This window comes from Agelaius tricolor, unplaced genomic scaffold (genome assembly GCF_023055355.1).
Source record: "Agelaius tricolor isolate 1412-34295 unplaced genomic scaffold, bAgeTri1.0.p SCAF_5, whole genome shotgun sequence".
Lineage (NCBI taxonomy): Eukaryota > Metazoa > Chordata > Aves > Passeriformes > Icteridae > Agelaius > Agelaius tricolor.
In genome coordinates, this window is record NW_027269265.1 from 29,879,510 (window position 1) to 29,904,019 (window position 24,510).

Here is a 24,510-nt window from a genome sequence, read left to right on the forward strand (position 1 = left end):
CGAAGGCAATAAAAAATACAAACAGAAAATTAGTTTTAACACACATCTTAAAAAAAATAAAATTCATGGGCTAGGTGTTTTTTATCTAATTTCCAATGGAAAACAAACCCACCACACCCAAATAACACAGAAATCACATAGTACACACCTAGACCACCAAGCAGTTTCATTATGTCAGACATAGACTTGGATGCAACATAGAAGATTTTGCACAACACATATTGAAAAAACTATGCTTTGTGTATCTATGAATTAAAGTGTTAGCATCAGTGTTAATTCCTTTTCATACTTGAATTCTTACTGAACATGGAAGTGCAGCTAAGCTATCCATTTGGTGTGATTATCTGAGGGAAACACAAGATATTAAGAACAACCAGATTGGATTGAGCCAAAGATCCATCTAATCCAGTATTTGCCTGCAACCAGAGCCAAGTGCATATAGGCAGGGGAAGAAAAGAAACAGACTAAATATAGTTTTGAAATAACTGTCAGTATCTCATGATGCAAATCTCATGCAACTGCTCAGATAATAATTTTGTCAAATGCTTTAGTATTTAACAAAATAAATAAAACAAAGTGAGTAACATTTGTCACAAAGACCTAGAAGGTTCCAGACCTCATCACTTTTAGGAAGACTTAATATTGGTAGTATGGTGCCAGTAATGCTTTTAACACTTTCTCCTGTAACACACTCATAGAGGAATTGTTGATGTATGGGCTGGATGAGCAGAGTGAGGTAGAGTGAAAACTGGCTGAACAGCCAGGCCCAGTGGGTGGGATCAGTGGCAAAAGGCTCACAGGTGAACAACCAGGAGTCTATACTGGGCCCACTCCTGTTCAACATCTTCATTCATAACTGGCATGATGAGGCAGTGTATCCTTGGCAAGTTTCCATCCACATGGATGTTGACAAGATGAAGAAACAGGCACATAGGAACTTGATGAAGTTTGGCAAGGAGAAGCTGCAAGTCCTACACCTGGGGGTGGAACAAACCCAAGGTCCAGTATATTCTGTGGGCCCACTGGCTCAAAAGCAGCATTACAGAGAAGGACTGGAGGTTCCTGATGGACACCAATTTGAACACGAGCCAACACCATGCCCTTGTGACAAAGAGGTTTGATGATATCCTGGGTTGCAGCAAACCTTTGATGATATCCTGGGTTTTACTTAAACTTCAGAGAAGCACTGCCAACAGGTCAAGGGATGCAAACAGAATAGAAAAGCAAATAAAATCCCAGCAATACAAACATTTGTCCCTTCAATCAAGTCAAAAAGAACTAAGACTTGCAAACCATGTATTATCCTTCTGTAAGTCCAGACTGGGAGGGGCATTTGTAAACCTTATGGTATATATTAAAGCAAGAATTTCTAACCCTAGTGGTTTTGACATGAGCAGCTGTGATGTCAATACTCCAAAAGGCAGCAAAAGTCTTCTTCTGTGAGACACAAACATTTGGCAAAATGCTTCACAAATATGGCAACAATAATTCAGTCTATTACACTGCATCATAAATATACTACAGCAGTAATCTAATCCTACCTTGCTGGTGGACACAAATCAAATTCTGTCACATAAACTGAGTTTATAACACTGAAATCTTTCATGCTCTTCATATATAGATGAACCAAAATAATATCTTTCAGTTTAAATCCCTCTGAAGTCAAAATGGCTGCAGGATAAAAAAAATAGCTGTTAAAGACAGAATATTGTAAATGTATTTAGAAAGACAGCATAGGCATCCTGGTTTTGTTCAGCAAAACCAACTGGTGATAACCTAATTGTTCTATAAACATGACTGAAGATTTTGCAATATACTACCTTTCCCCATTTAATACTTCTTTCTTTCATTACATTCTTTCCCATGTTAGTTTTCCAAATATACAGAAGTAGACTACAAAATAAATTTTATCCACTCTGAGCAGTGGTGAATTCTTGTCCCATGAAAACACATCATACATTCATGCATGTAGATGTGTTACTGCCTGAATTACTTGTATCCATAAATCTGATTGTCTTGGGGGGCCTTGGGGAGGGGTGTTCATTCTGTGACAGTTCGTAATCTACAAAGGACAAAATTCAAAAATCACAAAAATACAGAACTGGAAGGGACAATAGCCATCTTCAAGAAAAAGATCAAATATTTATATGCCATTCCAGAGGGGTGCTCGCCGAAGCTGTTTCCAAAAACTCTCACTGCAATAATAATCTCTGCATAAACAAAGAATTATAAATGGCAAGACAGACAATAGGAAACAGAAGTGGCCACAGGATAAATGAAGGAAAGATGAGAGCAGAGGAAAGCTCAAGCAGGCAGCTAAAGAAGAGATACTGAGAAATCAAGATCATCTGATCATCTGAATGTGTATGCATAGAATACTCCAGACATAGTGCTCAGTGAGAATGTATTACTCTCATATAGTCAACCACATAACCAGATATGTCATCAGCTCTGCGGTGTCCCTTTTTTAGCTCATGAGCAATAGAAACTAAATGAAGACAAAATCTTCTCAATATAGAACATATATAATATAAAAGTACTCATATATAACAAGAGAGTACACTGTGACCTAATTTAAATAAGCCATGTAAAGTTGTTCTCAGTGTAATTTTGGGCATCTTGCCCTTTAATGTTACAGTGTGCAAATGTATATATACTTATATATTTGTTTTTAAGTTGAGAAGTACAAGGGTATAAAGACAATCTCTGAAGGTTGTCGCCTTAGTGAGAAACTGTTTTTGTGTTAAACTTTTCACTGCTTTTGAAGACAGTTCAGGATTTTGCACACTTTCATTAACATTAACTAGGTCATACTAGTACTGAATTTTGTTCTAAATGTCTCAGTTTTACTTAGTCATACTGCCAATAATGAAGGCAATATGAAGAGGGGAGTTCTCACTTACAGAAAAGAAAGTATGCACAAGTGATATAAGAGGCTATATAGCAACTAGAATGTCCTAGAACTCCTATGAAATCACACTACATGTCCAGAAATATCACCTGATAAATTAGCATACAATGGCAATTCTGTATGGAAATAGAAATGTATTTGAATGCTAACTGATAGCAATCACTAGGTCAATATTAGCTGTTACATCATCAGTTAAGGAGGAAACAAGGACAATTTTCGAATTTCCAGCCAGCACTTTAGTCAAGAAGAAAGGTCTGCAGGTAAAAGTTCTGCAGCTTTACATGAAATACTGGAGGGGGGAAAAGCCCTCAATCAACGGATACATACCTCTGCACACACAAATATCCCCACTCTAAATTTAAAATATATGAGCCAAGAAATTAACTCTAATTTGTGGACACAGAGCAAGCTGAAGGGAGTGATTTGGGTAAATTCATAATTCCTACCTTTACTTTAAAAATATATCCTAAGTAAAAGTACTATCCCTTTTCCTCCTGCATTAATTACAAGAATGGTGGGAAATAACTTTTCCTCAGCTTATAATCAAAATAAAATTGTTTCCCAAAACACTTACTCTAGTAGAAAGGCATACATGATGAACCTTGGGCTCTTCTCAACAACTTCTGTTTTTCAGGGACAGGACCTGAAAAGGTTTCCCTGCATTCCCATTGCATCTGTCCTGGATATATAGGAAAACCTTACAGACTTTCTGTTGAATTTCAAGCCATTCATGGTTTCTAATAATTTATATGATCAGGTGAGACTCATCCTTACTTAAGCAGAACTGCCCCAAAAGTTTACATTGACTGAAGTACAGCTTTTTGATTGCTTTTGGTGGGTTGGTTGGTTTTCTGTTTTGTTGGGGTCTTTTTGTTTGTTTTTTATTAAGGGGTTATTCAGAATCCTTAGCTGAGAGCCACAAAACACAGTATCCAAACTGTCTACAGGAAGTAGCATTTAAGAACTTTAGCGTGTTTTAATGTAATAAAAATGCACTGTTTCCTTCAGCTTATGAAACTTTGCCATGGTACAACTACATCAGAGCTGCTTTAGATTATATAAAGCAAAGCAATCTTTGTCATCTTCCAATCATATCTAAAAAAAAAGTTTAACACGAGAGTTTAAGAAAACAAATATATAAAGAGCAATACACTGCATTCCCTCCCATTCTTGGCTTCATAGAATTCCATCCATTCTACAGAACGTTTCATAGCGTCTAGTAAGAAATTTCCATTTCCAAATCTTTTTGTCAGCACACATTCAATTTAGAGGTGGTTAAATCAGTTAGCTCAGCAAAGAGTTTAAAGGTACTGTGCTTATTCCAGTCTCAATACAGTGAAGCTGAACTGCTGAACAGATTCAAATATATATTCAGAAAAAGCCTTGTGCACATTTGCAGATTAAGTTCTCAGAAACAAATTATTTTGTTTGTCATGACAGAACCATAATTCATTCAGTTTCCACATTCATTTCTAAAAGGAGAATAACTAAAAGAAATGTGAGAACTGAAATCTTCTGCAAAGGATATGCATCTAAACTACTTTTTTTCCTTACCATCACACAGGTAATGCAAGCAATCTGCTGAAAGCAACAGGCTACTGCACTAGTCAGACACAACATTTTTTGACAGATGCTAAGGCAAAATTACATAATGTTTGTACAAGCTAATTTCCATTCAAATATAATGAGAAAAAAAAAAAGACTGCAAAACCCTCTTGCTTCACTTTATAGATGATTTGCAGATTTACACTAAAATCTATTGTCTTTTTCCATAAAAGTCTGATCATCTCCACCTTGCTGATTTCCAAAAAATCAAAAACTAGCTTATTGACCTTCTACCAAGTATAAGTTTGCTTCTTAAAAAAAATTCTAGGGTTTCTTTAACATTCTATATTCAATCATGAATACTCAACTGGACACGCAAAAATATAAGATATATTAGAACAATATCTCATGCAAATTCTATGAGTTTACCCATTTAGATACTAAAAATTATTTCAATTTTTGTGAATGAAAAGAAGCCTGTACAAAAATACCTTACTTGAACTTTAGAATGAAAAAAATACAAAACAAAACCATGAACATTTTATGTCAGAATAAACCATCACTATTATATGTCAGAATCTTCTAAGGAACCTGGATTTCATGATTCCCAAGACAGCAATTTTGCCTTTACATTAGGAATATAAATGAGATCTACTGCTACTGACCTAATCCTAGATGCCAAAATGTATATCAGTTTTCTAGAAAACTTAATTTAAACTTATGGAAGCTACAAACGTGTTTTAGCAAGTAGACAGCATCTATAGCACACATACATATACACACTATATATTTCAAGAATGCTATAAAATGAGCAAGTACTGTGTAAATAGAGTTTTTACAGTGATATGAACACTACTTTGGCATTCCAAGGCCTTCAAAGTTAGTCAAATTATGATGTGTTAAATACTAAAGCCGGCAGTCTTGATTTCAAAGGTTCCAATCAACTGCAAAATGAGATGGCACGCCAACAACTACAACCTATAAAGTTATAAAACCACATGAAAATACAGATTCTTCCTTAAAATAATATTAAAATCACAATCAGTGACAGCAGATAATGTATTAACTGAATAAAGCACCTCTGAGAGAAGAAAATGCTTCCTGTGCTGCATCTTGAGCATTTTTATCCTTTGATGGAAGGAAGTGGGCAGTGATACCTGAAAACCATTGGTAACCACTCAGGGATTTTCCTGAATTTTGAACTGTCTTAGCTATGGGAAATGAAGAAAAGAAATATGATTATAAAAATGAAAGGTTTCAGATTAACCAAGGATACATTTTAAATTGTTTAAAGAAGAACTTCAACAGAACTGAAACTGACAAACTGTAAAAGCATCTTCAAAAACATTTACAAACAGATATAAAAGTAAGGATTCTAGGAGCAAAGCTCCCAAATCCTTCTCCAACACTGCCTTCACAAAATATGCATGCAAGTAGCACATTAGCTGAGAACTTCAGTACATTTTCTCCTCCTTTCCATTTTTGCTGATGTTTTACAATTTCTCAACCTGTTTGGTTACAGACTTGGCACAAGATGTGACACTGAAAAGCTAAAATTTTTGAAAGTATTCAAGTGGCATAAAAACAGATTTTCAAAGTTGTATGCCAAATTTTACTGGAATTTAGGTGCTTAACCTGGTTCTGATGATCTTTGCAAATACATAACATGTTTAGACATTTTTAAAGCCCACCAGTTACTTCTCCATATTCAAGAAATACCAAATACCTAAATAATATTCAATACCCAAATACTGTTAGCTGCGAAACTTAGTTTTCAGGAAGTTTACCCATCTATGTAGGTAGTGTAACAGAAATGTTGTGGCATTTCCAGAAGGAGGAGAGGGAAGGGAAGAGGGAGAAAAGGAAAGAAGAAATAATGTGTTATGCTCCTGTAAACTAATATGAAATGCTTCACTACTATAGATCTATTGCTCATTATCAGAAAAATGCATTCTAGTAGGATCTCTCTTTTCAGACTAATTACTACAGGTCGAGCACATCTTTTTCAGGAGCGTTTGTATAGTAATTAAGATATTTCACCTGCACGAAACAATATTTTTATCTCATTTTTTTTAAAAAACTGTGCAAAACTCACTGAAATCCAAAGACTTATGTTTCAAACTCTTCCAGATGACTAGAATATTTTTCTGTGGTTCATACTCTTCTGATGAAGGAAAAATATCATCATCCAGACAGCTCATCTCACAAGAACAGCTACTGACCACAAAATTACCCAAGGATTCTTCCTGCTTGAGACAAACAGTATAAAATAAGCAAGTAAACACCATGCCAAGCAGTATGAAATCAGCACATTTTATCATTCAAATACATGTTTAAGTTACAAAAAATACTATAGTTCAACAGATACATATCTTAGAACAATTCACAAAATAATACCATTGGGATTTCCCATTATTTTGCAGGACTGGCAAAACATAATGTACTCCTGTTCATATACCAAATGGAAGACAAAGGCAGACTTAGTAACTGAGGACAGTAGATATTCAAAATGATGAGACCCAAGAATAAAGACAGAAAGAATACTATTATGAAGAAATCGTGTCCCCCAATTATGTAGAAGACAACTATGTTTTCAAAAAAATAGTATAAACTAAGTGAACAGAGGAACAAAAGGACAAAAGTAATCATTTTATAAATAACATTGTATTAATTACTTGAAATAGAGCAAAAGACTAAGAAAGTTTTAAAACTTTTTGGAACAATGAATGAAGGCAGTGCATGTAAAAAAAAGAAATCTCTTTCTATTATCTCACAAAGATTATCCTTTCCATCAAACACTTTGATATGCATTGATATAACAGAAAAATGCATTTCCCAAGATCTATACATTGAAGTCATTTCTTGACAAGGAAGAAAAATCATTCTTCCCAAATGCTTTCTCAGGACCAGGAAGAGAAAACTACCCACTGCACCTTTTAAAGCAAAATACACAGGCAGAGTGCTTACTGACCAGTCTTTAACAATTCAGTGCTCATTACATTTCCAACATGCCACATAATTACAGCATACATTTTTTGTGGGAGTTTTTTGTTTGCTTTTTAATTTTGGAGCAATCAGAACCCTTACTCTCTCCCATCTGATTTTCCAATCAGCCTAATCTGAAGAGCACATTGACTTTTGGACCACTAGCTTGGGTAATATCACTTGTCTAACTAAAAGCAGTATGAATTATGACAGAATTTACAAAGAAACACTTATCAAACACCACTGCATGCTGTAATGCCAGATTCTATAAATTAAATTTCTTCCCAAAGATCTCAAATTTCGTGTAGCGTCTAAACTATGCATTTTACTGCAGGCTTATTAAATACTAAATTCAAAAAAATTATAATAAATCCAGATAAGGCAAGATAAAAAGTTGACGAAACATGAAACCTTTGACAATCCTTAACAGTGATTAGAAACTTCTGAATATTCCTTTAGCTGATAAATTTGTGTTCCATGCAAAATGTCATTAAAAAAGAACATTAACATTATTGTTAAATAATTTTTATTGTATTTAATTTTATTGCATTTTTTTTCTTTCCCGTGGAAAATAAAACCTAACTTATTGCAACTTTAAATATTTCTCTTCATTTTAATAAAAAAAGTCAGAAAAATAAAGGCAGAAAACTATAGTGTGCATGAGAACTCTGTGATAACTCAACCCTTACATCAATATTTGACTTCACTGAAGTGAAAAAGGATCCAGTTAAGTTAAAGGAGTGCATTTGGAAATTTTAAGAAAAGGCTAAATTACAAAAAGATCATTATCTGTGAGAGGAAACTCAGTTCTGCTGACGCTGAAAAGAGTCAGTTTTATAAGCACTGGTAGTTTTATAAGCACTGTAAACACTAAGTCTATTATCTAAGAGGGGCTGATGTTCTTTGATTGGACTTCATTTTATTCATTCCTCCAAGAAAGACATGAAAGTCAAGGCAATAATCTACTTTACTTGAATCAATTGTACCTCAGAGGTTAAAAGAAGTCAAGAAGATGTAACGTAATAGCCAGACAGAAACTGCAATTTAGCACAAACATGACACGCATTCCAACATTACAACAGACAAACATCCAGCAGCATCTGTACCATTTCCCACTCATTGAATTACACCTTTGACTACTGCCATAAGTGGGTGCATCTTGCCATTACCCAGAGGGATGCCTGGGTTCCAGAGGCTTGCTCCTAAGTCTTCAGGTATAACTTAAAAAAATACAGAAGCAGGAACACAAATCTATAATTGAAAAAGATCTAAAGATGTTTTAAGCTACAAGAACCAAGGAAATTAAATTATTTCAAAAGTTTCTCATTTTTTTATCTACAAGATACCATTTCATGGAAATATATGGACTGTATAGCAGCATCACATGCCAGAAGTGCTTCCACTTGCTGCTTGCAAATTATTGTTTTAATAAATATATTATTTTCACTGAGTAATTCGTAGCATCCACCATGAAACAATCAATTTGCATTGTAGCATGGGCATTCAGGGGAGTTCTAATGTAACACATGCAGAGTTGGCACCTCTTGGTCCTACCCCTGAGTAAGCATGCACAGAAATGGTGATGTGAATGATGCCACTAAACTGCTGCTTTGGGTTTTGTTTTTACATCACCTGGATTTTAACTTCACTGTGCCGTAAAAATCCATCAGAATGGAAAAAAAATGTTAACTGGAAAAGAAAAAGTTCCAGTTTCCCAGTTTTTTACTCACTTTTATTAAGTTTTATATAATCACCTTTGAAGAGATCTACAGATACAAGTATCTTTGGAGGCTGCTGTTAAAGATCTGTAACTTCTCTCCATTCCCCAGCCTGAAGGACCAAATTTATATGTTCTGCAAGTGAACATGAAAAGAGCAGCTATTCCATTTTCATGCCACCGGTTAAGATGCTTTCATCTCTGTTTCTAAACATGATTTCTGCAAGATGTGCTTCATTAAAAAAAATCATGGGTATGGAGTGAGCCTCACAGACTCTATCACAACTGGTTTGGTATAATGTAGAGAACTCCCCCGTAGTTTTGTAATTTGTTAATGTTACAAATATCCCAAACTGATGCTATGTGAAATTTTCATATCATCTACAGTCACCTTTTTCCTAAGTAACTCCGTATTTTACAAATAATTTAGCTTCTATCAATATTTCATCACAGAGATAAATAAAATTATACACCTGTGTTTCCACACATACATAAAAACTTGGACAGTTACAAAATTTTTGGAAATTATTGTGAAATATCAGGAATCTCTTATAAGATGCAAAGTCTGTAAAAAAATTAGGGATGTCTGTTGATTTCAATGCCTATGATACATCACAATGACTCATTCAGGGCTCCAAAAACATTGGTAATCAATCACTTCCCACAGCAGCACAGGTGCAGGCTACAGCAGAAGTATTAGGTGTGGAACCTGGCACCCGAGGAACAACAGGCTCAATGCCAGCCTAAGCAGAGCTGCCATATTCTGCTTAGTAGCTAAATTTAAATCCATACACATGTTGGTCTTCCATTCCTCTCAACAGAGGAAGTAAGCTAAGAAGCTAAAACTTATAGACTGCCACAAACAGAGTAACTTTCCCTGAATAATATTCTCACCACTTTAAAAAGAAAAAATCAAGCTTGCTATAATGACATTTTAATTAAATCTTACAGAACCTATTTTATCGCATAACATTTTCATGTTACTTCACAGAAGCAATATATTTTCCCATTTGTTACACAGTTTCTCCCACACCCACTGTACATTGTGATACCAACCTAATTTTGGATCAGAGCCTGCATGCATGCATACACTTAACTATATTCACATAACTCATGTCATTGATGCAAGTGTGCTCAGAATGAAGTTAAGCAAATGCACAAGTGTTCCAAGATCCAAATTCTCCTGTTGAAAAAGCCTTGGAGCTAGGACTTTGACTGATATAGCTGAAATTCCATGCAGTGGTCTTTTATGAAAACAACAGATTGTCTTTTTAAAAAGCTTACATTCTCTGCTACAGAAACTGGTATAAAAACCTATCACAACACAATTCTAAAACTGATAACTCTCCCACTGAGCAGCAATGAGAATACAGTGGAGCAGAGATCTCACAAGACAAAAGATTATTATAATCTCTTTATTCTTTGTGATGTACGTTGATAACAGAACTCCTTGAAATAAATATAATGAGAGAGATCACATGCATCATGCATTATTTTGAGTACCATATACAGAATCATAGGAAAGAATGTCCCTTATGCCAAAATACTTTCAAATAAAGTATCTTCATTATGAAAAAAGAACTAAAAATTATCTTTCCTCAGCGAACTGGACTGAATCTGCAAGCAAATAGAGTAGAAAAGAAAATCCTACATTTATTATCTTAGTGTTCGAAATAAATCAGAGCACAAAAAAAAGTTTTGTAGTATTTGTTATCAATTTTTGAAAACAAAACTACAAGGGTTATCTATATTCTTATGATGCAGAAGGGAAACTAAAGGTTGCCTAGGAGAAGTATTTTTCAATGATGACAAAGCATTCAAGTATTCAAAAAATGCTAGCCACAATGCCATTGACAAAACATATTTTGAAACTTGAAACTCCTTCTTATTTTCCCTGACATCACTGACAAAGTCTAATTCTACAGCTAAAGTTCTAAATGTAGATTAACTAAAATAATTAATGAGGAACTGGCTACAATGTTAAAAGGCTACAATGTTAAGTCATATAGGATTTAACATTGGATTGCGTGCCTTTAGTACACACGGCATGCAAATATCTCCTGAAAACCTTTTCTAAATTTACAAGTGTACAAGTTACAGAACTCTACAAGCATTTTAAAAATCTTCTCCAAAATGACCTGAGCAATAGATCGCCTGCCATTTAACAGGGGCAAACTGCTTGCACTTCTGACATGTGTTCCAGCTACAAGGTCAAGATCTTTTACAAACAGGAAAACACAGCATCAGTTTATGATAGGTAATATAATGCAATGGTCCATTATAAGAAAAAGGAGCAGCAGGCATTATTCCTGGGTCTCTTATAGGCAAACAGGCTCCTTTCTTCTGCAAAGCGTAGAAAGAAAACTACGCGATTCCCTCTAATTCTGGATTATACAAACTTAAGGGGCTGCAGTTTCCATGCTGTATTGTTTGATATGTGTGTGCTCCTACTCACTGGAACTTAGAAACAAAGTATTCCTTATTAAATGTGGGAAAGAGCAAATGTGAAAGCATGAACAACAGCTAGTATGTTCACTACTGTCATCAGAAGTATGCTCCCAGCAGCAGAAGCTCCAACAGCTTTAATTTCTGTTTCTGATCTTTACAAAGCCAACACAATAAGGTAAAAGAATATAGGAGAAAATAAAAGCAAGTTCATCCTGCTGACAAACTAAAAACAAAAGTTTCATAGTTGTATTTTTCCTAATGGAAAATACTCAGAATTTAATTTTTATTGAGTAGAAGGCCAATACATCCAATTCAAAGATTCTAGAATATGCTTCAGAAATTGCCTCCTGTAAAAAAAAAAAAAAATCTACCTTTTAAGTGTATGAAGTGACTATCTTGGCAAGGTAAAATATTGATGAAACTAGGTATCTATGTTATAGTGGTGACCTTTTCACCCTGAAGTAAAAGAGGCATTCCCAAATTTTGAGCATTAGTGTTTTATTACCATTATTTTTTATTCTTAAAGTTTTTTTGTAAAATGCCTACAAAAATTGTTTACCATATTTTTAATAGTTTTAATAACAAAATATAGTATTTATTTCTTTAGCCTTTTCTGCATCTGCACTATTTATGAAAGAAAAGTGGGTGTGTTTAAAAAAAGCTTCAATTATTATGCAAAAAACATCTTGAAGTTGCACAGAAATATATTAAACCAGAACAGTGAGTACAATGTTATGTTCCCCTAGGCACAAGGGCTCATTTTGCTGCCAAAAACAATCTAAACCAAATTTCTAGGCAGGCTTTGTAGTCAAACATGAAGAGATTTCGCTAAAGAAAATGCATTATAGAGGAGGAAAGACAGCAGAGACCAAGGTGCACCAGCTGTAATTGCAAAGTGATTTTAAAAGTAAATCAAGGAATGTAAAATTAAGACCTGTGGCAAAAAACAAAGACAAAATTAATATACAATTCAGTTAAAAATATGTTTATCTCACAGCAGAAATGATAACAGAACTGATGTCATAATACTTATTAGAATTACACTTCAGTGTGGAGTCTATTAATATTTTCTACAAAGTGCTTACAAAAGTGGCTTTACATATTGTTCATAATGGTGTATTATTTTCCCCAATTTTCAGTAATCCCTTGAAAGCCTCAAACTAAAATTAATTCACCTTCTGAAGCATTTTTTTTCCTTGAGTACTTCATAATTATGGGATTGGCTGTTAAGTGCTGAATACTAACTGAACTTAAATTTTTCCACAGGCTTATAGGCACGAAATAGTGAGCAAAAGTACAACACTACAGGCATATCAATCTTGAAGGCATGCCTTCATTATTATGTAGTTAAATGATGCTAACAGTTATGGTCTAAAAGACTGACTGGTTCTCCATATTTATACCTTCTCAAAAACTTAGCTTATTTTACCATGACATAAAATAATCTATAGCCAAAAGATATTAATGCTTTTGCAAAAATCAGACTATTTTCCTTTTAAATATACATTAGTTTATGTACCAAAATTTAGGACAAGCTGCTGCAAACCTCACCTCTTGCAAAGTGGGACAGGTTTGTCTACAATGGATTGGAAATACGACTTACTACAACACTGCCTGAAACTGTGAGGCTTTAACCAAATCTAAAACATCTACATAAGAAGGGGAAAAGAGCTGCTGAACAGATAAAAGTAAAATCTTGATTCTTATGTCAAATGTTATGCATTTTAATATGATTTTTCCTCTGATTTATGTAAAGCTTTGTGGTTTTCATTTTCCCTAGCCTGTCACATTGTAGTGATGTATGGTACATTTTAGCGTCAAGTTTGCCATGAGCAATAAAGTCAGTGCACCCAAAGAAATATCAATATATTATCAGTCTTCCCCACCATGCCACATTCCCAAATTTTCCTTTATTCAGCCTATTTGGTTTTGTTTCACACAGTTGATATCCTTTTCACAGTTGCCCACACAAATATTTAATGTTTTATTTTTGAAAGAAATCCAAAACTAGAAATTGACAGGATGAAATACAATTTACTTTCCAAGGCAAAATGAGGCCATCATGGAAGAAAAACACTGAGGTATTTTATCTGTTTGGAACAATAAAATTAAAAAAAAAATGGAGAGGGAAGAGGGGAAGGCATGATCTATTGAAAGACATGCAGGAAATGTTGCTTAAGAGACATGAAATTTGAAATACCAATAGAATAATGTTCTGTAACAATTTCTGCACTTCTGTCATCAAAATGCAAAAAGACATAAGAAGACCACCTTGAGGTTTTGAGATGAAAAATGGCCCACAAATATACTATCTGCATGCATTCCTTGACACAAGTGTGTTTGATCATTCCTAGGGCAAGTTCTGAAATTCAGCTAAATATGTACATTGTTATTTGAATGCAACACCTACATGAGAATATGATGGTTCAGTCCAAACCGTGACAAAGCAACACAACTAGAAAGCATGCATATAGCATTAAAGGAAAAGAACACTTGCAGCCTACTTGCCTTATTCTCCAGGTGTAGTTTTAAAAAATGAAGGTAGGCCACAGGTGCAAATGCATCAGCCGAATGCATGACTACCTCGGCTGAATCTCTGAAATACAAATTTTTATCATCAAATAGTATATACATTAGAGACCAAATCAAATAGTACATATATAAAGAGAGACAACACTTAGTCACTGTATAACACAAAATCTAATGTAACTCATTGAAAATCTATTAATTTCTTATCAATGTTTTCATATAAATTAAGAAAAAGTAGTTTGTTATATAAAGTCTTATTGTTGAACGATACATTGCCTTCAAGAATTTTCAATTTTCAAAAGGAATAAACTATACTTCCTGTGTGAGCTGGCACAGCAGATGCAGCAACAACCATAAAAACACAGAGGAAATGCAAAGAGTAAGTTTTTTTCCATTACCTCACCACTTGGGGCCCCTGAAGCAGCATTCAGGCAGGGGCACAAAGGAGGGACACAGGCACTGCAGAGACTTGGTCCATGTTAGAGCATCACCAAACCTGCAGGTCTCGCCTGCATCTCAGGGATTTGCACAGGTGCAATATCCCACTGTGCTTTGATCTTTCCCACAGCCAGGCAGGAATCTCAAGCGTGTTTAACAGGGCCCCATAGTCTATCACAGGCCTATGCTATCTAAACACAAATGCTCTACTCATCCAACACATGAGGCCAAAAACAATTAATATGATACATGTGTTTTTGACAGCCCAGCTGCAAGTCACTTGAGAGTATTTACAACCCTCCTTGCCAATCTTCCACTTTTTTCCCACACTTCCAGACCAATATTAAGAGAATTAGTTAGCTGTAGTCTATGAAAGTATAAACTACACTGTGTTTTAAATTCCAGAGATTAATACATAAAGCAATCTTTAAATTTCATCAACAGGAAATTTTTCAGAAGTCCATTGTTTTGATAATGCTCCAGGGATTAGTTTCTGAAGTATTAACAACATGCAGTATTGCATACTGAGAAATTGACTGATCCAGCCATCTTGCATCTGATAGTGAAGACTACTAGACACAACTTTTTAATGCCAAATGTGTTGGTAACAATGTTAAACTTCCTGTGTGCTGATTCAAATTAGTTAATTTTAGTTTTCATTTTTACAGACACAATCTGTCACACTTTGATTCACAAGAGGCAGTATCTGTTATATCCATCTGCACAGTTTTACTACTTACGAAAAAGGTAGCTCTAAGAAACAAACATCAGAAGGTGAGAAACTCAAGGAAAACATAAGAGAAATTCAGATGCAGTAAAAGAAAATCTGAAAGTTGTTGAAAGTAAGGCTAAGACACACATAATTTTCCAGAAACCATGGTGCCCTTGGTACCTTCATAGTGTTCAAAGAGATGATATAGATAGATTTCTAGTAATACCACATAAAACCAATGCAAACTCAAAGTAGTTGAAGCTTTGGCTAGATCCCAGTTCCTCAACAAAAGTGTAAAATTAACAGAAATGCCTGCTCTATAAAATGTGTTTTGGGATTTAATAATAACAAAATGTCACAAAATAATGAAAAATACCTTTAACATAAGAAGATCAATTTTAAGCAAACTTTTAAAGTATTTTGATAAACAGGCCTCAGATTCATTCCTGAGAGTAATTATTAAGATTCTTTATTATTAAAATATTGTTTATATTTAAGATATAAGATACTTTATACATAGTTCCTTCAGATTAAAATAATTCTGTTCAATTGACAATGATGTCTTCTAATTCTAACAGAAATAGGTAGAAAAAAATATGTGGAAAGCAGAATAGTTCTGTTTAGAACCAATTAGTCTCCAATTAAAAAACCTAATCAAGTCCTGAACTTGACATTTCATATCCAGTCTGGAAAATAGTAAAAAAACCCCCAACCAACTCAAAACACAGGAAAATCAGAGATTTAAAATGAAAAAAATAATTTGTGGGAGCCCAATAAATTCTACAAGGGCCATTTCACAATAAAAGCCTGAATTCTGAGTAGGAACTTGACTATCTAAGATGATTCATGTTTGATTGTAATGGAAACAGAGGAATTTTGTTAAGGAAATTATCAGAAGACTGAAAAAAATGAAGAATAGTTGAAAAACTGTTTCAATCAGCTATGTGTTTTGAAATCAAAATCATCTGATCTCTCAAGACTTCTTGAAGATCTAGAAAGCATCCAATCATTGTAAAACACTCTGTAACACTTTCTCAATACAAATATATCAAGCTAGAACAAGACTGAGAGTACAATTATAATTTTATAATTTTGCTTTTAACTCCAAACCTAGAATTACAAACCTAAACACAGAGTTAATAGTAAGGTATACAAAGGAAAATGGTATTTCCCTAATATTTCAAATGGGACAATTTACTTTCCAAGAGATCAAACTATTCTGCGCTCCATGAACAAAGAGGCCTTTATGACAAGAGCAGATATTAGATGGTATTCATATAGATAAGAAACAGATCTTTAAAATTTCAAGAAATCTTGATTTATTGTACCTTAAATATCAGCATAAGAAGGACAGGAAATGCTTGGTACATTTCAAACACTGAGAGTAAGAAAGTTGACAACAGGATTATAATAGACTACCTGGGAAAACCAGATAAACCCAAATCAGACTCTAGTTCAATATTTTGGTTGCAAGATTTTGCTTTCACTACTAGATATTGTTTATTTTCAAATATATGTTTCACTCAATCTGTCATGCTTCCTTTCTGAGGTACATTTTTGAATGAAGACAGAGAAGAATGGCAAGAATTCAACTTAACATTCAGAAGCAAAAGTCGTCATATAGTCTTGCATTAAAGAGACTCCTGTTTCTCCATAGTAAGTAACATTCAAGGTTGTATTTTATTTTCTGCTGAGCCAGCATATTTTTTTTTTATTTTGCAAGGATATGATGTAGAAACATATCTTGCCAAGTTTGAGAGGGCAAAAATCATTGACCAGTGAAAACACTACCTGCAAGTAGAGTTATAAATAAAAGGCATACTAGATTTTCTCCAGTTCTTTTAGGTTTATGTGGCAAGGTTTTGGTGGCAGGGGTTAGTGTTTAGAAGTGGTCCCTATGACATGAGACCAAGGATGCTGAGCTCATCAGCAACATTGGTGGTGTCTTGGTGATAACATATTTTAAAACTGTGCTGAAAGAGGAGTGAGAAAAACATGGTAGTGACAGCCCTGCAGACACCTAGGTCCATGAAATAAGGAGTGAGTGGAGGTGCTTCAAATACCAGAACAGATTCTACGCAGCCTGTGGAAAAGACCATGGTGAAGCAGGTTGCTCCCCTGCAGGCCAGGAAGGACACATCAGAGCAGATACACACACTGCAGTCTGTGCAGAAACCCACACAGAAGCAGTTTTTCTGACAGGACTGAGCCCCATGGAAGACCCATGAGGAGCAGTCTGTTCCTGAAGGACCAAACCCCATGGAAAGCACATTCGCTGGAGCAGTTCTTGAAGAACTTGCCTGGTGGGAAGGAAACACATTGCAACAGTTCATGAGGGAGCCATGGAAAAGACCCAAGCAGGAGCAGGAGAAAAGTGTGAAGAGAAGGGGGCAGTAAAGACAGTGTTATGAGCTGACCAGCTTCATTCTCCACTTCCTTGCACTGCTCATTGGGGAGGATGTAGAAAAGTCAGGAATGATGAAGTGAAGTTAAGCCTGGGAAGAACAAGGTGAGAAGGTATATTTGCTTCCCACTATTCTACTTTTTAAAAAATGTATTTATTAAATTTGGCAATAAATTAAATTAATTTTCCCCAAATTCAATGTGGTTCCCCATTACAGTACTTGGTACATTGCTCTCTTCTTGACCTATGCATCTTTTCATCTTATTTTCTCTCCCTGCCTTCCTAAAGAGGGAGAGAGCACCTTGGTGGGAACCTGGCAGCCAGCCAAAGTTAATGCATCATACCTATTTGAAGGCAAAAGTATTCTTTAATGTCTTCCTCAGACACTTACTTCCTCAGACACTTCCTCAGACACAGGAGATGTTTTGGAGTTGTTCAGGAATTTAGGGATCTTGAAAATCCTTACAGGTTTGAACTTCTAAGTTCCAATGCTTACAACAACATTTAAGCTTTTAAAATTGCATCAGGATTTAGTCCTGCTTTAGGAATGGTACTCCCAAATTCAGTGCCCCCACTGAGACTCTCCAAAACCACACACTTCTCTCTTTCACTGTCCCCTCCCCTGGCTCTCCCCTCTCAATGTGGTGGCACGGAGTTGAGAACTGGAGGCGCAAAAGGTCAAGATCATGGGTTCAGATAAGAACAAGTTACTGGTAGAAGCAGTGAGATAAAAAATGAACAATAACAGCACAATATTAATAAAAAAAGAATACAATCGTGAGTGACTCACATTCAAAAATGCTCACTGAGAACCCTGCTGCAATGAACAATACAGATGGCTCCCCCTCTGCCACGTTTTTTTCAACTGGCAGGAACACTCCTTTCTCAGAGAGAGAGGGAGAGTTCCTGATTCTCTTTCCCCCAACCCTGGCAATGAGTGAGGTCCTATCAAATAACATTAGGGTCTTTGGCCAGGCCGCCTCCCAGCTATTGCAAAAATCTAAACCTGGCCTAGCTGAAACCAGGAGATATGTATACCTGAACCGTATCTATCTAAACATTTGGAAGCTCTACTAGCAGAGTCAATATGATTACAAAGTCTGTTTAGATTCAGTGTATATGAAAAGCAAGAATACAAAGTAGAAAAAATTCATAACTTACTTAAAGAAGAAATTATAAAATATTTTTCTTGTGAAGTTCATACAATAAAACTCATTGAAGAAGTGTTTAAAAGTCCACTGTGCTATATATTTATTATTAAATGCTTACTAATATTTAAATATTTGATATGTATTTTTTGTGCTTTTATTTTTAACTTTTATTATTTAGAGTATCACCAAGAGAAATGAAAACAACTCAGCCATACCATCTCTGCTTCAGCTTCTCCTAGTCACTTGAACTGTTTTTATATCACTGACAACCAGATAAACATTTAGAATATATTATAATATATTCCTACTTAAACTGCTCTTTGGTTGATCCCAAACCAAGGGCATAATCAACCAGTATTTCAGTAGACATTTGCCAGATTAGCTGCCAATGCTTTAACCACTTTGTCTATTATCTTCTCTTCCCAAATGCCATGCAATGAAATGGAGCTAACAGTTCTTGGCTCTCTATTCCTTACACAGACAGATCCCAGTCTTACAGAGAAGTGAAACAAATGGACATGCACCATGAAAGCATTACTCATGTCTATATGCTTCATAATCTGGACCTGCACTAAGATGACTGAGAATCCATCACCAATGCATGATTACTAGTCTGTTTACTTGCTTCAGAAAAGGAACAGCAGTCAAAATATTTTACTTGAAGCAATTAGGCCTAGCTACTTAACAGACTTCTAAGAAACAAGACACAAGTATTTTCCACAGCTCACTACACAGATTTTAGCAATTAATGTCAAAGGAATAAACTATTCAGTATAATTGAGATGGATTCATACAAAGTTTATATTTAAAATATCCTCTAGTAATTGAAGAAAAGTGTTTATTGTTATCATTCACACACACACATATACACAGTTAATGGAACCCACAGGCTACTGAAGTGGCACTTTATCAAATTTAGCTGTAATGAAAGATAAATATTACAGGCAATTCACACTTCATGAAAGGATAAAAGTGTCAGTGTATAGGTACCATTTTTACTGCAGGCCATAATCAGCAAGTAAACGAAAGTGCAAATGTCTAAAATGTTTATAGCCCTCTATGAACGCCTCATCATGTCAGGTATTGATTTAGGTTTCCAGAGGACTTCGCCAGTGTTAAACAACACAAGTGTCTGTGAACTTAAAGAACATGTTTTACCTCTGCAGATGCCATGAGTTACCTCTTACTACCTCCAGTTGTCTCAAACTAAATTTTAAGATGCTCCCAGTGCTTTAATCTAAGGAAATAGAAGAAACTGCTCCTTACACAACTATTTTCTTCTTAAACAGAGGGCAGTCCAGAGTGAACGTTTCATATTCTCCTCCTTCTCCACAAACATGGAGTCCATATTTCTCAGAGAGCTATCAAAAAAGAGAAATTGAAACATGTAGGTGTTACACTAAAGTTCATTAAATGTATTTTGCTGAAAATGTCAAGACCAGTACATACTGATTGCTAGCTGGGGTTAAACCATGCACTTTCTAAAAGACTACCCACTACAAGGCTGAAAAAACCCAATCATCATACAGTCAGGTCTTGATTTCTTTGCATGCCTATTACAGTTATTAAAAATTACCGAAGTGTTACATTTTAAGCAGAACTGGCACTGTAATATTTAGATCAACAAATTGATTCCTAGTTCTCCTTGCTCAGTGGCCACAAAAGCTTGTTCAGGCTCCCATACTTGTCTTTCTTTAGCATATCTATTTCACTTGGAGGAAAAACTTTTACTGTGAGTCAACACAAGAAGTAGCACTTCACATAGAAGTATACAATGAACACATTTTTTGAAAATAGATTCAGATTTGTGTTCTATGTTTAGGGAAATATTCTTTCAAAAAAACCCCTAACAAAACAAATGGGAATTTTCTAAGTCAAAAGCAAAAAGCTAAAGCAAGATCTAAAGAGAAACATATTCTCTCTTTTCTAAATTGTACTTAATATACTTTCTAAATCAACATATATTTACAAATATTCCTGAAGCTCTGGATGTCTCACTTAAAGACATAACTAGATAAACTGAAGCCTTCAAAATACAAGACATGACTATCTTAATTAATTCCTGCTTTACAAATGAGCAGCTGTGGAGCATGAACCCAAGTTCATTTTTGCTGGAGTAAGGAGTGCATAACTGCTCAGTAGATCACTTTACTACTGTTTCATTGTACTGTATTGATAGATACTAACCAAACACCAGATCTGAGCATGGGGACACCCTCTCTGTCTGCAGCAGAAATTCATGTCCCCAGCAGCAGATTATATCACCTTATAATGTGTCATTGCAGTGATTCAAGCCAAGCCCTGTCCAGGTTTTTTAACATTAAACAAGCACTAACATTCTGCTTTAAGTGACTCATAAGAACTTGAACTGCAGTCCTTAACTCCACTGCAAACACCAATGTTACTTTTGGGAATATTTACTTAACCCCTTTATGCCTTTCCTTAGAGGAACAGAAGCCCATCTATGATGCTTCTGCAGTCAAAGTAGAAATGCAGTTCTCCAAAACATCAGAGGGCTAGAAAAAGTCTGTCTGGAGGCTAGAAGATAATTCCAAATCTGCTGTTTCTTTGAGGCAAATATAAGACTGGGATATTTATGCATCTAGATTACATTTTTATATGGTTACTAGAATATTTGTGTAGCAAGTCTATTACATATATTCAAATGATACTGTATTTTTATTGTTGAAGCTGAATGTAGTTCATGTTACTTTACAGTTCTCTTTCAAAGCTTCTTACTTGAAAACTTCAAAGACTGTTTATAACTTCAGTTACTTAAACCAAAGGCTCGAATCATCTTCAGCCATTATTTTGCAGAAAAGGAAAATGCTCTGAGAAAACAATACCTTGATAATGCTCTATGTGAATATTTAGTTCTGTGGTGCTATAAAATCAAAATCTCTTTTGGAGCTTGTTTGAAACATTTTTTCAGTGTCTTGTTATGAGAGTTATTTTTAATTTTCCCTTTCACATTTTCTATCAAAGAAAAGGAGCAAAAGAGAACCTTTAATCAAGTGCTCATTAAAAAATTACACTGCTGACATAAAAGAGAACTCCATCTGTCAACAATGGCAACAAGGTTTCTATAGGACAAATACATCAAGAATAATTAATGTTGATGCAACAAGAATGGACAACTTACAAAACAGTTAGTCAAAATCTTTTATTCTTACTCTATTTGAAAAAAAACCAAAAAACCCTAATGAAAATGATTAAAAAATTGAAAGAGAGAAAACCCAAAAAGATCTTTCTAACTGTAACCTTTACACAGTGAATACATGGAGTGACTGTTTACAAATCACTTTCAAAATTGGTAGCTCTGCTTGTAAACAGTGTCTAGAATAATTATTGGCAATTAACATAGAATACTCAGAAGATGTAAGACTATTTCTTATCTTTGTTGTGAGAAATTCTCATTTTCAATGTCATTGGCTTCAACATCATTCTTGACACCAACTATACAAGGTGCTAAAGGTTTTCAGTTCTCACAAATGTCAACAGGACCAAAAGATATTTAGCAGCTCATAGAACAGATCCTTAACGTTCATTTAACAAAGTCAGTAATATTTTTTAAATGTCATCAATGGCATGAGAATCTTGCCTGTTAATAATTTAGAATATTAACATTATTTGAAGACTGATTATTTGGGTTTGCAAATTGGATGCTACATTAATAATAATAATAATAATAGAACAGCATGGACTCTAAGTTTTATGATTGCTAAATCTGCCTTCTAGTACAGATGAGCCAGAAAACTGCAAATTTACAAGTCAAACATAACTAATCGCAAGTAATGCAAGTACACTTCAAACTCCAAAAGAAATCTATGATGAAACCATATTCCAGGCTACACAAAGTTTTTCTTAAGTACACAATGAGATATAGGATATACATATAAATGAGAAACACATAAATGACCAGTGCAAACATTACCTGAAGAACAGTCTCTTCCTACCTTGGGAATGAAACACAAGGATTAAAGCTTCCTTCTTTAACTTTCATAATCAAAGATAAATATTTGAATTCAAGTACTTCCTTTTTCAAGTGAAGACTTTGTTCCCAGACAGAATTTGTAAGACTTAATAAACTCTTATATTTACAGAAATGCTCTTTGCATCAAGATGTTCTCATCAACTTTTGAGGCAAGCATATAAATAAACATTTTCGTATTGCCTATTTGCAGAGCCAGAATTACAGACAAATATAACCTTAATGTTCTATTAACAAATTCAAAGGACACTGGGATCACAACCTGAGACATAAACTGACAGAAAATTCTTTAGTGTAAAAAGCTGAGACTCATGTTACAGAAGAAACATTAGGACATGAAATTCAATAATTTAGCAATTATCTAGCAACCCCTCAAAAACTAATCAAAGACCTATCAATTAGAAAAAAGCAATAATTCAAAAACTTTCCTTTCTGCAGTGCTGATGTCCTGAGCCAGTAATATTCACCCCTGCTAAAACTATCGGGGGCACATCATCATTACACCCCTAAGTTCAACATTCTGAAAGTAATGTGAAAAAAATTGCAAAAAACTTTTCCCACTCACTAGTCCTCCATTTTTCTGCTGCTACTGAAGAAAAACCACCTCACCTTTATGCCAGTATTTGTTACAATTTCTACTGTACACATAAAATAAATTAAATCAGAAGACTGAAAATTTAGGTGATAATATTTTTTCAAAGTCAAATAATTGAGCGGAAGAAATCAGGGCTTGGTTGTGGATTTATTTGTTGGGGATTTTTTCTAAGCAACACTCTTATAATGCCTCAACCAGAGACGTTTTGTTAAAAGGAGATTGACTAGTTCATGCTTATTTCTTATATATCCAAAACAAAAATTCTACCAGGTGCATTATATTAATACAACTTAATTTTGGTCTCATTGACTGTTCCTTGATGTAAACATTTAGTTAAAAAAAAAAAAAAAAAAAAGTAAGAGGTGAGCGAGTTCTATTTCCAGATCTGTAGTACCAGAGAAGTTGAACTTTGTGAGTACATGCTAAAAGTAAAAGATACTCCCTACAAGTCCCAAATTACTCAACATATATGCCATTTTGTGGCCCTTTATCAAAGACATTGGCATTTTTCTGGGCACTGAAATTATTCAGATGTTAAGTGATTTTCAACAGAACTGAAGAACACAGAAAACATTATTAGTTCCAAACATAACTGCAAAAATTCTCACAAACTTGCATATCACACTAGGAAAAATGCTGTAATGAAATACCCTGCACCTAGCTGAATAAACAACTATGGTAAAGTAACATCAGATGTCAACACAGAACTCAAAAAACAATCCCAAAGAACAGGAAAACAACATATTAGCAAAAAATCCCAACAAGAAAAACAAATTTACCGTAAAATTTGAAATTAGTGGTTAGATAATAAAGTACAAATCAAAGATCACAGGTATATGAAGCCATGGCAGTTTTGGACCTGTGCAGTGTTAAACATTAAATCATTACAGTGTTTTATATGGTATGGTCAGAATATTAAGTTTTATCTCTCTTCCTTACTGGAAACTGTGAACTCCTTGTTTTCACATTCTGTCTGACAGAACTTCTGATGCTGAAAACTTCACTACTTTGCAAAAGTGAAACTACTTCTGATACTGAAAACTTCACTAGTTTGCAAAACTTACTAGTTTTCACATCGTAAGTA

The 24,510-nt window shown here is 34.7% G+C and overlaps 1 protein-coding gene across 7 annotated transcripts in view; it reads right to left on the reverse strand.

The window, feature by feature from the left end:
- Positions 1-24,510, reverse strand: part of DPH6 (diphthamine biosynthesis 6) — a 213,566-nt gene that overhangs the window by 132,370 nt on the left and 56,686 nt on the right. For 5 of the 7 annotated variants that reach the window (XM_071426993.1, XM_071426997.1, XM_071426992.1 and 2 more), the window contains 5 exons: positions 20,107-20,201; positions 14,115-14,202; positions 6,552-6,705; positions 5,536-5,667; positions 1,542-1,671 (listed from right to left, as the gene is read on the reverse strand). In XM_071426993.1, the coding sequence (XP_071283094.1) occupies positions 1,542-1,671; positions 5,536-5,667; positions 6,552-6,705; positions 14,115-14,202; positions 20,107-20,201 (599 nt within the window). Of the gene's footprint in view, positions 1-1,541; positions 1,672-5,535; positions 5,668-6,551; positions 6,706-14,110; positions 14,203-20,106; positions 20,202-24,510 lie in introns of all 7 variants that reach the window. The other 2 variants (XM_071426994.1, XM_071426995.1) reach the window with 2 other exon arrangements.